The 14,319-nt window shown below is 41.7% G+C and overlaps 1 protein-coding gene across 6 annotated transcripts in view; it reads left to right on the forward strand.

Moving 5' to 3' along the window:
• ARHGEF10 (Rho guanine nucleotide exchange factor 10) overlaps positions 1–14,319 on the forward strand; it is a 231,347-nt gene that overhangs the window by 196,523 nt on the left and 20,505 nt on the right. For all 6 annotated transcript variants that reach the window (XM_075861927.1, XM_075861926.1, XM_075861928.1 and 3 more), the window contains 2 exons: positions 438–580; positions 4,421–4,595. In XM_075861927.1, the coding sequence (XP_075718042.1) occupies positions 438–580; positions 4,421–4,595 (318 nt within the window). The remainder of the gene's footprint in view (positions 1–437; positions 581–4,420; positions 4,596–14,319) is intronic.

Genomic DNA, 14,319 nt, shown 5'->3' on the forward strand with positions numbered 1-14,319 from the left:
AACAGCCTCTTTAACATGTCCGCTCACCTTTTATCCTTTCCCGCACCAGAATGTAAATTTGTGTGCTACTTAGTTCCAGTTTGGCCCTGGCTCCCCCTTTCCTTTTTACAGCATACATTTTCACTAAAAAATATATGGAGCGAGAAACTGCAGCTTCATCCCCCTCCTGCCTGTCTACCATTTACTGTACATTATTATTTTCTGAGGACGACGACTGGTTTTACAGTGAGTCTATAGGCAGTCAAAGGTGAATTACAGGCTGTGGCATGGTAAGGAAGATGCCACTTTACCCTAATAAAATATATTACAAAGTTTACAAAGCAATACATTCGAGCACCGATCAAAAGTAAATTCTAAAATGATGCCGTAAAATTTTGCTAAATTCAATGGAAACTAGGTTGATGTCACAAATTAACTTGATTTGTTTTGTCATTTAGATGGATCCTGGAACACTGAGTCTCCGAACCTGATAAAATTAGGCGTTTTACCTGTTCGCAGTTTGTTGGTGATGGAGGGGACCATTTGGGCAGCTTCTGGAGGACAGATATTCATAATTGGCAAGGAAAGTTATAATATAGAGGTAACTATATTTAAACTTGGAAACTTTGGTACAGTACATACTGGAACTACTCGAATTAAAAAATGATGGCTATGTGGTTGGAGCCATGTTGGTCTGTAATGGATACATCCAAAAAATTATGGAGGAACCTGGTATTGTCGAAGTAATAAAACGACATTGTGACTGACTAACTAATTGAAGGGAACAGGTTTTACTATAGAACAAATAAATAAACTTTCAATGAGAAAATGGTCCTATTAAAACCTAACAATAAATATATCCTTAGGCCTCATTCACACGGCAGGGTTTCCCGGCCGGGTGCCGGCCGTTCATAAATCGGCCGGCACCCGGCTGCATTAGGAATAATAGACCCCTAATGGGGCTATTCACACGACCGATTTTTTGACGGCCGGGAAAACCGGCCGTCAAAATGGCATCGCTGTACACTGTGTGGCAGGGCCGGGGTGTACAGCAGGTGGAAGGGAGCGCTGCGCTGGCTCCCTTCCCCTGCTTGTTTTAAAAGCACAGTGGCCCGGCGACACCTTCGATGACGCCGCTAGCAGCTGCTGCTGCTGCGGCTGCTACTACTGTAGCGACGCCACTATAGCAGAGCAGGGAGGTATCTCCCCGCTCTGCTATGTGCTAGCCGCACTTTAGCTCCTTGAAGGAGCGGAATCCTCGTGTTTTCGGGGATTCCGCTCCTGGACAGAGCGCTTGATGTCTCTGTCCATATCTGGGCAGTGACATCAGGGGAAACTCCTGAAGCGGAATCCCCGAACACATGGGGATTTCCCTTCAGGAGTTGCCACTGATGTCACTGTCCGGTTCTGCCCGGCACGGATGCAAAACTTAATGCAAACCGGCCGGGCAAAATGGCCGATTTTTACCGGCCGACACTCGGGCTCGGGAACGACCCGGTCGTGTGAATCCCGCCTTAGGCCCCATGCACACGACCGTATATTTTCCCTCCTGTAAATACTGGCCGTTAATACGGGTCCTTTGTCACACGTTTTTAACCCGTATTTACGGACCCGTGCCCGTAAATACAGGTCCGTTGCCATCCGTATTCTACCCGTCTTTACGGACCCGTAAAAAAAGGGGGGCTGGAAATGATGTCACAATCATGTCCAAACCCCGTAAAAGAGTCACATGATCGCTCAGACGCAATTTTCTCGTACGCAAACGGGAAAGTACCCGTGGCCAATAGAAGTCTATGGGCCCGTAATTGCAGGACGTAATTACGGGCGTTTTTACGGTTGTGTGCATGGGGCCTCAGGCCTAGTTCACACATCGTTTTTTGACAGGCAGAAAAAAAATATGCCTCATATTTGAATCTAATGTAAAAACAGCAGGCAAAAAATGCACAAAATTAGCACTATGGGTTTTTTCTGCCTCCCGTTGAATTCAACGGGAGATCAGAGGCGGAAACCGCTCGTAGAATGGGCATGCTGAAAGCCATCCGGACTTGTCAACCACTTGAGTTATTTATACAGCACACAAGAGAATGGCGACAGCACACTGCGAACACTAATGCCACCTAAGCCACTAAATATAAATAAATATGCATTACTGCTAATTCTACTTACAATAGGGAAGTTCCTCCCTAAGTAGTCGCCACTCTCTTTCTTGTGTGCTGTATAAATTTGCAGTCACAGGCGTTCTTGCACCTGTATTTGTTTGCACCTGTATATTGTTTTCATTTTGTTGGAATGTGCTGTTCAAACTTTATATATATATATATATATATATATATATATATATATATATATATATATAATGTACGTGTGTGTGTGTAGAAGAAATCCCACAGCACTCCAACGTAGAAAAGAAAGTGATTTACGCTAATACATTTTCAAAAAGGTCCCATAGCAGGACTGAAACGTTGCAGTTTGTGTTGACTGAATAAATCACTTTCTTTTCTACATTGGAGTGCTGTGGGATTTCTTCTACGTTTTATCTATAATCCTCGGATCAGGATTACCTGCCTGCACCCGTTACCATTTTGGACTTGCATATCGAGTGCTGCTCGTGTGTGTGTGTGTGTGTGTGTGTGTGTGTGTGTGTGTATATATGTATGTATATGTACATATATATATATATATATATATATATATATATGTATGTATAAAATCTCTTACACATGGTCTGATTTACAGCTTGTTTGGAGTGCTTTGCTTTATTCTCTTGCCTGTTTTACTATATGTGTGTGTGTGTGTGTGTGTGTATGTATATATATATATATATATATATATATATATATATATATATATATATATATATATATATATATATATATATATATATATATAGAAAGAAGCATAGAACACAGCAACGGCACCAGGACTTCAGAGTAGATGAAAGCAAAAGTGGATTTATTCACCTCAGTATAAGCAACGTTTCGGTTCAACAGGAACCTTTCTCAAGCCAGAGAACCGAAACGTTGCTTATACTGAGGTGAATAAATCCACTTTTGCTTTCATCTACTCTGAAGTCCTGGTGCCGTTGCTGTGTTCTATGCTTCTTTCTATTTGGATGTTGGGGAATTGATTCACCCCCAGGTAACGAGCACATGGCCTGATTTTTTGGAAACCATTGGAGTGCTGTGTTCATCTACCATTGGACTGTATATATATATATATATATATATATATATATATATATATATAGTAAAACAGGCAAGGGGAAAAAAGCAAAGCACTCCAAACAAGCGCTAAATCGGACCATGTGCACGTTACCAGTGAAGGGATGAATCAACTCCTTAGTATGAAACCGATAGCAGCTGCAGCAGCAGCTGCATAGAGCAAGGAACAGCACCAGGACTTCAATATTGATGAAGAGATGTTGGTTTATTCACCTCAGAGTGAGCCACATATATTATATACATTATACATATATTATACCAAACCATGTAAGAAAATAACACTGGTGGATTTCTATAGTCTATTCATACATACATCCATCTTAATAGATATTTGGTTCTTTCAACAAGTGAGATATTTGACATGACTGTACTCTTCCTCTTCAGTTAGGAAAGCGGAGTCTCTGAATAAAGATGTAATCCAGCAATTACAGTATAAGTAAAGCTGAATAACAATCACATTTATTTCTCTGCACGAAAACTTTCCCAAAAATGTTTGTTTTCCTGGCAAGTAGGAGCAGGCGTGAACTGTATATAGTGGGATACACCTGCAGAGGTCCCACAGAAGTAATCTGCTGTTATGTTTCCTACATGTAGGTTATCACATTATTCAAGGTTTGCTCAGTGCTACATATTTTTATTGAACTTTTGTGTTTATTTCCACATTAAAGTAAGTTTCCCATGGAAAAAATGTAACTGAGCACTTGTAAATGAATGGGGATGATCATTAAAGTTTTGGGTTAAGTTTGCTCTATGTTTATTTAAAGTGATCATTTCAGCAGTTGGCCTTTTTTTGGAAATTCGGTTTCTACAGAGAACGTTTCCCAAATCGAAATGGTCAGTAGCCTTTCCCAATAACCTTTCTGGACAAAGATGCGGTCTTCACCAATGGTTTTCTTAAGTCACTTTTGGGTCTCATTGTACAATGCCCAATTTTAAGAGGGCCAGTACAAGACACAGAAACCCGAGGGAATGTAAAAATAATAATTAGATTGATTTTCATTATAGCAATACATTATTGGGACGATTTATAAATAATAGTGTTGCTACCCACAGGTACTAGTCAGAATACACTTCTACGACAAGAAGGCCTTGGGAAACCAGTATTCCTTTACAACAGTTTGAGTAATTTTGTAGTCAGTTGATGTGATTCACTGTGAATTTTAATTTTCTTGCTATGTTAAAACATAATTTTTATCATGGTTGCTGCCTTGAATTCTCAGCACCAGTTTGAAGCTCACCAAGAAGAGGGCATGGTAATTTCACACATGGCTGTTGCTGGGGTTGGCATCTGGATTGCCTTTACGTCTGGCTCAACATTACGTCTGTTCCATACAGAGACATTTGAACATCTTCAAGATATTAACATAGCAACTCCAGTACACAATATGTTACCAGGTAGGTTGATTTATTGCATTTTACTCTACACTATGCCAGCAGACTTGTATAAAATCAAACCAGACCATTCCATGTGTTTCTTTAAAGGGTAACTAAACTTTCAAAAAACTTCTGATATGTCATAGTGACATCAGTGGGAGTAAGAGCACGGAGTCCCCCACCGATCGCTAAAACGAAGCGGCAGAAGTGTTTGGGTGAGCGCTGAGCCGCTTAGTTTCTGTTCGGCTTTTCTCGGAAAGCTGAGCAGTTGGTGTATGAACCCATAGACTTTCTATTGAGCCCGTGCACCAAGTGTTCGGCTTTCCGAGAAAATTTGATCAGAAACAAAGCGCCTCAGCTCTCACCCGAGCACCTCTGCCGCTTCGTTTTAGCGATCGGTGGAGGACTCGGTGCTCTGAACCCCACCGATCAAAACTTCTGACATGTCACTATGACATGTCAGTGAAAGTTTCGTTACCCTATAAGCCTTTCAGGACCATACAAATATTTCTTTTTTATGCTTTTGTTTTTTCCTCTCCGCCTTCAAAAGGTCCTAACTTTTTTATTTTTACGTTGACATAGCCATATGAGGGCTTAATTTTTATGGGACAAATTGTACTTTCTAATGCTAGTATTTAATATTATATGTGATATACTGGGAAGCTGGAAAAAATGTAAGAATGTGGTGGAATTGGAAACAAACAGCAGTTCCGCCATTTTATAATGGGTTTGTTTTTACTGTGTTCACTGTACTGTGAAAATGAAAAGTTAACTTTATTCTGTGGGTCAGTACGATCACGGTGATACCAAATTTATATAGTTTTTGCTATGTTTTAGTACCTTTTTAAAAAAAAAAAGTTAAAGTTTGAAAGAAACATTTTGTTACATCGCCATATTGTGACCCCTGTAATATTTTTATATTTCTGTGTACAGAGCTGTGTAAGGTGTCTTTTTGTACGTGTCGTTTTTTTAATACCATTTTCGGAAATGTCTGGCATTTCGATCACTTTTTTGTTAATTTTTTTGGGGGGTGGGGGTTGAAGTAGCAAAAAAACAGATTCTGCCTTTTTTCCGCATTGGATACATTTTTTTTATAGTTCAGGCATTTTCGGATGCAGCGATACCTAATGTGTTTGTTTATTTTTATATGTGATCTAGGGAAAGGGAGGCGATTTTTAGAATTTTTATATATGTTTTTTTTTTATATTTTCAAAAAGTTTTATTACTATTTTTTTAGCCCCCTTAGGGGGCTTGAACCTGTGATGATTAGATTGCTTATTCCATAGACTGCAAGATCACAGTATTGCAGTCTATGGCAAATTCAGTGCATTGCTATTGAGACCTGCCTTAAAAAAACGTTATATGGTCGTGAGTTACGTAAACAGCGTAACTCGTGGAGCTACGCTGTTTACGTACGTCTCATAGAACTTAATGGTAGTTACGGAAACAACGTAGCTCGCATGCTACGCTGCTTTTGTAACTGCCATTCACTACTATTGGAGTTACTGAAACAGCCTAGCTCAGCGAGTTGCGCTGTTTACGTAACTCACGACCATATAACGTTTTTCATGGTCGGGGCCCCCGTTCTGGAGATGGGTGCGGGTCCTAGAGGTGGGACCCGCATCTATCTGACGTTTATGACATATCCTGTGAATGGAATCGAAGAAAGGACCTGCAGCACTCAAGATAATCCAAAAAAGTGTATTTGATTTATTCACCAAGCATAAAAACACTTGCAACGTTTCAACCCATGAATGGGTCTTTATAAATCATGCTTGATAAAGTCACATTCATGGGTTGAAACGTTGCAAGTGTTTTTATGCTTGGGGAATAAATCAAATACACTTCTTTGGATTATCTCGAGTGCTGCAGGTCCTTTCTCCGATTGCATACTGATGGTCTCCCTTGGACCTGGGATTCTTTGCTGTGGGCACCACCCATGTTTGGGGAGTTGTCCTTTCACACTGAAAATTTTTTTGTGGCTGTGCTGCTGTTTTCCTGACTATATCCTGTGGATGTGTAATAAATGTCTCTCGTGGGAAAACCCCTTTGATAGAAATCTTCCTATAGCAGGGCTGGGAGCGTTCACAAGACTCCCAGCTGCCATAAGAATACACAGGCTTCCGCAATCTCGCCGTGTGGGAGCTGGCAACCGGCCCAAACCGAAAGTGAAAAACCCCTCAGATGCAGGTGGTGACATCTGACACTGGCATCTGAGGGGTTAAATGCTTGCGATCAGCGTTGTCTCTAAACGCAAGCATTGCCGCTGGGTCCCGTGCATTTTTAAAAACCCTTTCCTGACGTAAAGCCGCTTCCCTCTACAGGGCAACTCTAATTGGTTACAATGGGAGCCTGTAACACAGTGAGTGTCTATACATGTGTGGCAGGCACCCGTTCATTCATCAATGCGCTAAAGGGAAGCGCTCATTGTACCTTGGCACCTACAGCATTATCAGCAGCCACTGTCCAATTGGTTGTAGAAAAGCAGAGCAATGGTTTTTGTTTTATTTATTTCAATCCATAACTTACACCAGAGGCGGCCTTCTACCCCTCGTCCCAAGATCTGTAGTCGTTCAGCAGGGCTATATGGGGTTCAAATTCTCTAACTGTGGACCTGCAGCATGAGAACCACTTCTAAAAAAATAAATAACCCTTGACGTCTTTGTGCACGATGATGGCTGAATGTGTTCAAATAACTGTGTTTATATGCAGTCCTCGGGATAGCTCAACACAGAATACTTTAGGGTTAACGCTGATTCTGTACATCACGAAGAAGATTTCTAAGCAACCCACTGCAAATAAATGCTCACTTATAAATGTGGCCTTATTACTGTCATTTAAAGGAAGACTAGGACATAATTCCATAAAAATGTCTTTCCACAACTAAACCGAAGTGTGTTTGGGCTTGACAGGTAATGTTTATGCAGTGAAGATTAAGTATGATGTTTTTTTATCTGTTTTTTTTTTCTTCAATGGAATATACCTTGTTGCTAAAGTCCGTACAGCAGGAACATTAACAGACCTCAGTGGAAATTTGGCAGAAGTAGGAAATATTCCTCTAATATTTTTTTCCACACATATAATGACATGATAAGCAATGGTGCATGCTTATGACTGGATGAAGGGTTATCGCTGTATGACACGTGTCACTAAAAGTTCCTCCTGATGATCCCACTTTTGAAGATGAAGAAAAATATTTGTGTTCTGAAATAGGGGCAACAAAAATAAATACACCTCCTATATAATATATCCCTCTGTACAGATTTTAAGGCATTACATCGTCGCACAAACAAAATGTAAAGCAGAGGATTTAAAGGGGTATTCAGTTTGTGAAGCGTTTTTACTAGTATTCACCTATCCACTGGATAGATTTTTAACTGGTAGATCGGTGTGGATCCGACAACTGGAACCCCCACCAATTGACGCTGAAGATAAAAAGCTGTATGAATTAACACAGCTCCAGTCACTCCATTTATAGTCTTTGACCATGACGGAAACTGCCATAGACTTTGAATAGAGCAGCAGGACACTTGCACCAGTCCCACTCCATTCAACTTCTACTGCCAAGCATTTTGCTGCTGGAGGGACATGGGTCCCCTGTTCTGGTGATTGGTGGGGGTCCCAATGGTCTAACTCCCACCATACTACCAATTATCACCTATCCAGTGGATAGCTGATAACTTTCTACAACTGGAGTTCCCCTTTAACCCCTCCTCGCTACAGACCCTTTTGACCTTCTGGACAGAGCCTTATTTTTCAAATCTGCCGTGTAACTTTATGTGGTAATAACTTTGGAATACTTTAACCTGTCCAAGCGATTCTGAGAATGTTTTCTTGTGACACATTGTACTTTAAGTTGGTGGTAAAATTTGGTCGATACATTCAGTATTTAATTGTGGAAAAACCCAAAATTTGGCAAAAAATAACACTTTTCTAAATGTAAATGTATCTGCTTGTAAGACAGCTAGTAATACCACACAAAATAGTTGCGAATTAACATTTCCCATACGTCTACTTTATGGCATAGTTTTTTGAACATCCTTTTATTTTTCTAGAAAATTTCAAAGGCTATTTTTACAGGGGCCTGTTCAGTTGTGAAGTGGCTTTGAGGGGCCTATACAATACAAACCCTCATAAGTCAACCCATTTTAAAAGCTGCACCCCTCAAAGTATTCAAACCCTCCTTTAGAAAGTGTCCTAACCCTTTAGGCGTTTCACAAGAATTAGAGGTCAAATTTGTAAAAAATGTTTTTGTTTTTTTTTGCAGAGATTCATTTTTAATAAAAAAAATTCTGTAACACAAAAGGTTTTACTAGAGAAACGCAACTCAAAATGTATTGCCCAGATTCTGTAGTTTTTAGAAATATCCCGCATGCTACTGCACTGAAACACAGGCCTCAGAAGCAAAGGAGTACCTAGAGGATTTTGGGGCCTTCTTTTTATTAGAATATATTTTAGGCACAATATCAGGTTTGAAGAGGTTTGGTGATGCCAAAACAAAGGAAACACCCCAAAAAATACCCCATTTTGGAAACTACACCCCACAAGGAATTAATCTAGTGGTGTAGTGAGCATTTTGACCCAACAGGTTGTTTCATAGATTTTATTAGAATTGGGGATTGAAAATAAAAAAAATCCGTTTTCTTAAGTAAGCCGTAGCTTAAGCTCAAAATTTTTCCTTTTCTCAACAAATAAAAGGAGCAAAAGCACCCTAACATTTGTAAACCAATTTCTCCCGAGTACGGCAATACCCCATATGTGGTCATAAATTGCTGTTTCGGCACACAGTAGGGCTCAGAAGGGAAGGAGCGCCATTTGGCTTTTGGAGTGGGATTGGTTTTTTGGTGCTATGTCGCATTTGCAAAGCCCCTGTGGGACTAATACAGTGGAAAACCCCCCCCCCCCCAGATGTGACCTAATTTTGTAAGCTACACCCCTCAAGGTATTCACCTAGGGGTGTAGTGCGCATGTTAAACCTGCATGTGTTTTCTAGAAATTAGTGCACTCGATGTTGCAGCGTGAAAATGGGAATTTTTCCATATATATATGCCAATATGTGGTGCCCAGCTTGTGCCACCATAACAAGACAGCTCTCTAATTATTATGTTGTGTTTCCCGGTTTTAGAAACACCCTACATGTGGCCCTAATCTTTTGCCTGGACATTTGACCAAGCTCAAGGGTGAAAGAGCACCATGCAAAATTGAGGTATAATTTGGCTTTTTACAAAGTATTGGTTCACAATTGCAGAGGCAAATATCTCAAATAATAAAAGAAAGCTCTGAGAAGTGACCCCATTTTGGGAACTTTACCCCTCAAGGCATTTATTAAGGTGTGTAGTGACCATTTTCACTCCACAGGTCCTTTACATAGATGAATGCGCTGCAGATGGTGCAAAGTAAAGATTTAAAATTTTTCCTTAGATATGCCATTTCAGTGGTAAATATGTCATGCCCAGCTTGTGCCACTGGGGAGACACACCCCAAAAATTGTTGAAAGGGTTCTCCCTGGTATGGCGATGCCATATATGTGGAAGTAAACAGCTGTTTGGGCACACTGTAGGGCTCAGATGCGAGGGAGCGCCATTTGGCTTTTGGAGCATGGATTTTGCTTGGTAGTTGTTTTTGTTTGAGTATTGCTGCTGTTTTCATTTAGGCCTCATGCACACTTCCATCACCGTTTTCTCGGCCGTTTTTGACGGATCCGTGTGTCCGTTTTTGTTTCCGTGTGCACTCAGTTTCCGTTCCGTGTTTCCGTTTGGCTTCCGTTTTTCCGTTTAAAAAACGGATGTGAACTTCATTTGAACCTGTCGCATGTCCCAGGAAACACCCATAGAAAGTTTACAAGAAGTTTTTGGTGCTGTTTTCTGTAGCTTTCAGAGCATAAAGAACAGTTTGAGATTACTCTGCTTGGCTTACTTTGGTTTTTTGGGTGTTTTGGAGTGAAAATATGAGCCTATCTTCCGGAATGAATGTTTACTGTAGTCTGTGAGTCTGTGAACTATTGCTCACCCAGCCGTTGCTATGGCAACGGATCCGTCAAAAACGGACGCACACAGAAGCCTTCCGTGTGCCATCTGTTTTTTTCACTGACCCATTGACTTCTATGGGCCACACGGTCACTGAATCACTGAGCAAAGTAGGACATGCTCTACTTTGCACGGAACGGAACAACTGATCCGTTTAAATAACTGAAGTGTGCATGGGGCCATTGAAATGAATGGGTTCAGGGTGCTATCAGTGACAAAAACGGATAGCACCCTGAAGGAAAAAACTGAAGTGTGCATGAGGCCTTATAATGTGGGGGTACATGTAAGCTGGGCATAGTACATCAGGGGCATAGTCGGGTGGTATAATAATGGGGCAAATAAAATCAATAAAATAATCCATAGACTCTGTGAAGCAATCCTTTATGCACAGGCCAGTGTCGCACTGATAAATGGTATCCTTTCTTATACCCCTTTTAGTACACACTTTGCAGTTGGGGGATTTTTGCTGGGAAAGTGTTGCCTTGGTATAATACAGGTGCCCTCGCTTCAGATATGTTTGGGCCCTACCCTTTCTAGTTCCCTAATTTTAGGGCCCCGATAAATCGCCTCTTGAAACAGACGAAATGTTCCCCTCTGATCTGCACAACTGCATATTCTTTCCTGACTTATTGGAGCCTTAAAGAGGCTCTGTCACCAGATTTTGCAGCCCCTATCTGCTATTGCAGCAGATCGGCGCTGCAATGTAGATTACAGTAAAGTTTTTATTTTTTAAAAACGAGCATTTTTGGCCAAGTTATGACCATTTTTGTAGTTATGCAAATGAGGCTTGCAAAAGTTCAAGTGGGCGTGTTTAAAGTAAAAGTCCAAGTGGGCGTGTATTATGTGCGTACATCGGGGCGTTTTTAATACTTTTACTAGCTGGGCGCTCTGACGAAAAGTATCATCCACTTCTCTACACAACGCCCAGCTTCTGCCAGATCACGCTGTGACGTCACTCACAGGTCCTGCATCGTGTCAGACGAGCGAGGACACATCGGCACCAGAGGCTTCAGTTGATTCTGCAGCAGCATCGGCGTTAGCAGGTAAGTTGATGTAGCTACTTACCTGCAAACGCTGATGCTGCGGCAGAATCAACTGTAGCCTCTGGTGCCGATGTGTCCTCGCTCGTCTGACACGATGCAGGACCTGTGAGTGACGTCACAGCGTGATCTGGCAGAAGCTGGGCGTTCTGAAGAGAAGTGGATGATACTTCTCGTCAGAACGCCCAGCTAGTAAAAGTAGTAAAAACGCCCTGATGTACGCACATAATACACGCCCACTTGGACTTTTACTTTAAACACGCCCACTTGGACTTTTGCAAGCCTCATTTGCATAACTACAAAAATGGTAATAACTTGGCCAAAAATGCTCGTTTTTTTAAAATAAAAACGTTACTGTAATCTACATTGCAGCGCCTATCTGCTGCAATAGCAGATAGGGGTTGCAAAATCTGGTGACAGAGCCTCTTTAACTTATTTTATTTTTTCATAGACGTAGTGGTATGAGGGCTGTTTTTTTGTGGAACGAGCTGTAGTTTTTATTGGTACCATTTTGGGGTACATGCAACTTTTTGATCACTTGGCAAGGTGACCAAAAAATTGCAATTCTGGCATCGTTTTTTTATTTTTTATACAGCGTTCACCATGTGTTATAAATTACATGTTAGCTTTACTCTTCGGGTCAGTACGATCCCACCTTACCAAATTTATAGCACTTTTTTATGTTTTACAAATTTTTGCAAAATAAAATTACTTTTGTAAAACAAATGTGTTTTTTCTGTCGCCATATTGTGAGAACCATAACTTTTTTACATTTTTCGTAGACTGAGCTGTATGAGGGCTTGTTTTTTGCGTGACGAGCTATAGTTTTTATAGGTACCATTTTTGGATACATGCGACTTTTTGATTACTTTTTATTCCGATTTTTGTAGGGAAAAGTGACCAAGAAACAGAAATTCTGGCATTGTTTTTCAGTTTTTTTTTTTACGCTGTTCACTGCGTGGAATAAACAACATAATCTTTTTTTATAGTTCAGCTGTTTACGTACCGGCGATACCAAATATGTATGGTTTATTTATTTTTTTCAATAGGAAAGGGGGAGAGGGCGATTGTGTCTTATTTTATTACTTGAAACGTATTATTTTTCACAAATTTTTTTTATTTTTCTTTACACTTTTTTTTTTCCCCACTAGGGGACTTGAAGGTCCAACTGTCTGATTTATTATCTAATACATTGCACTACCTAATCGGCTTTCGTAATGGCAGGGCAGAAGGACAATGTTAGGCCTCCTGAGCCGGCGCCATCTTGCAGTCGGCTACGCAAGCCTTTTAGGCTCCGACTTCGGGCGGGGCCTGAAAGGCTTCAATAGAAAGTAGACTGGGAGGCCAGTATTAGGCCTCCGGTTGCCATTTCAGCCAGCGGCACCTCGGCATTAGAGACTGTGTGGGGTAACTTTGGTAAATTTACAGATAATGGGGGCTTACATTTTATTTTATTTTATTGAGCAAGGGGGAGTAACAGAGAAAGCTTTTGATATGATTGTGGCAGATGTAAGGGAGCAGGCAGCCCATGAATCTCTGGCCCATGGGAAAGGCACATTATGTAAATTGTGGTGAAGGTAATCTTCTTACCGGTGGCTGTATTTGTGAGTTATCCACTCCCTTCTGGTCATCAGCTGTGTCATGTGACCAGCAGGGGTGTAACTAGGAAACACTGGGCACCATAGCAAACTTTTTACTGGGCCCACTCCCCTGGGAGCCACACACAGCCTGCCCTTGTAGATAGTGCCCCCTGTAAATAGTGCCATACAGCCCCCTCCTGTAGACAATGCTATACAGCCCCCCTTGTAGGCAGTACTTTACAGACTGGCCTGTAGAGCGCTATACAGCCCCCCTGTAAACAGTGCTATGCTTTCAAGTATCGTAAAGCGTGACAATCGATGAGGTCCGCAGCAACAATTTTTTTGCTTTTAAGCAATGCCTCTAATCCCACCCAATTCCCACGCATACAGACCCGCTTCAGCCCACACTGTATCATGCCCCCATATTTGCCACCATACAGTATAATTGTTCCCCCATAGCTGCCCCACACGCAGTATAATGCCCCCATAGCTGTCCCCACAGTTTAATGCCCCCATATAGTATAATGCCCCCCATAGCTGCCCCCACAGAGTGCTGCCCGTACAGTATTATGCCCCCATAGCTGTCCCCACAGTATAATGCCCCATTAGTATAATGCCCCACAGTTTAATGCCCTCCATATAGTATGATCGCCCCCTTAGCTTCCCCCACAGTATAATGCCGCCTATACAGTATAATGATGCCCATACAGTATAATGCCCCCCATATAGTAAAATGCTCCTGTAGCTGCCACCATATCAGGCCCCCTACCATACCCAGTATAATACCTCATAGTACCTAATAGAAAAATAATAACATAATTACTTATCCCCGTTCCCACGACGGGTGGAGGATCCTTCTACTCCGGTCTGTGCTATGACTGACTCGGCGCAGACAGGCGCGATGACGTCACTACATCGCACATGCCTGCGCCACGTCGCTCACGGCAGAGTGAATGCTGGAGATCCTTGCTCCAGCATTGAAGAAGCGGTCAGCGCTGTATGGCTACAGGCCCCCCCCCCCCCAGGCTTAGGGGCACGGTCGCAATTGTGACCGTTGCGACCCCTAAAGCTACGCCACTGTTACAGTAGCCTATGGCAG

The sequence above is a fragment of the Rhinoderma darwinii genome, chromosome 4 (genome assembly GCF_050947455.1).
Source record: "Rhinoderma darwinii isolate aRhiDar2 chromosome 4, aRhiDar2.hap1, whole genome shotgun sequence".
In the NCBI taxonomy this organism is placed as follows: domain Eukaryota; kingdom Metazoa; phylum Chordata; class Amphibia; order Anura; family Rhinodermatidae; genus Rhinoderma; species Rhinoderma darwinii.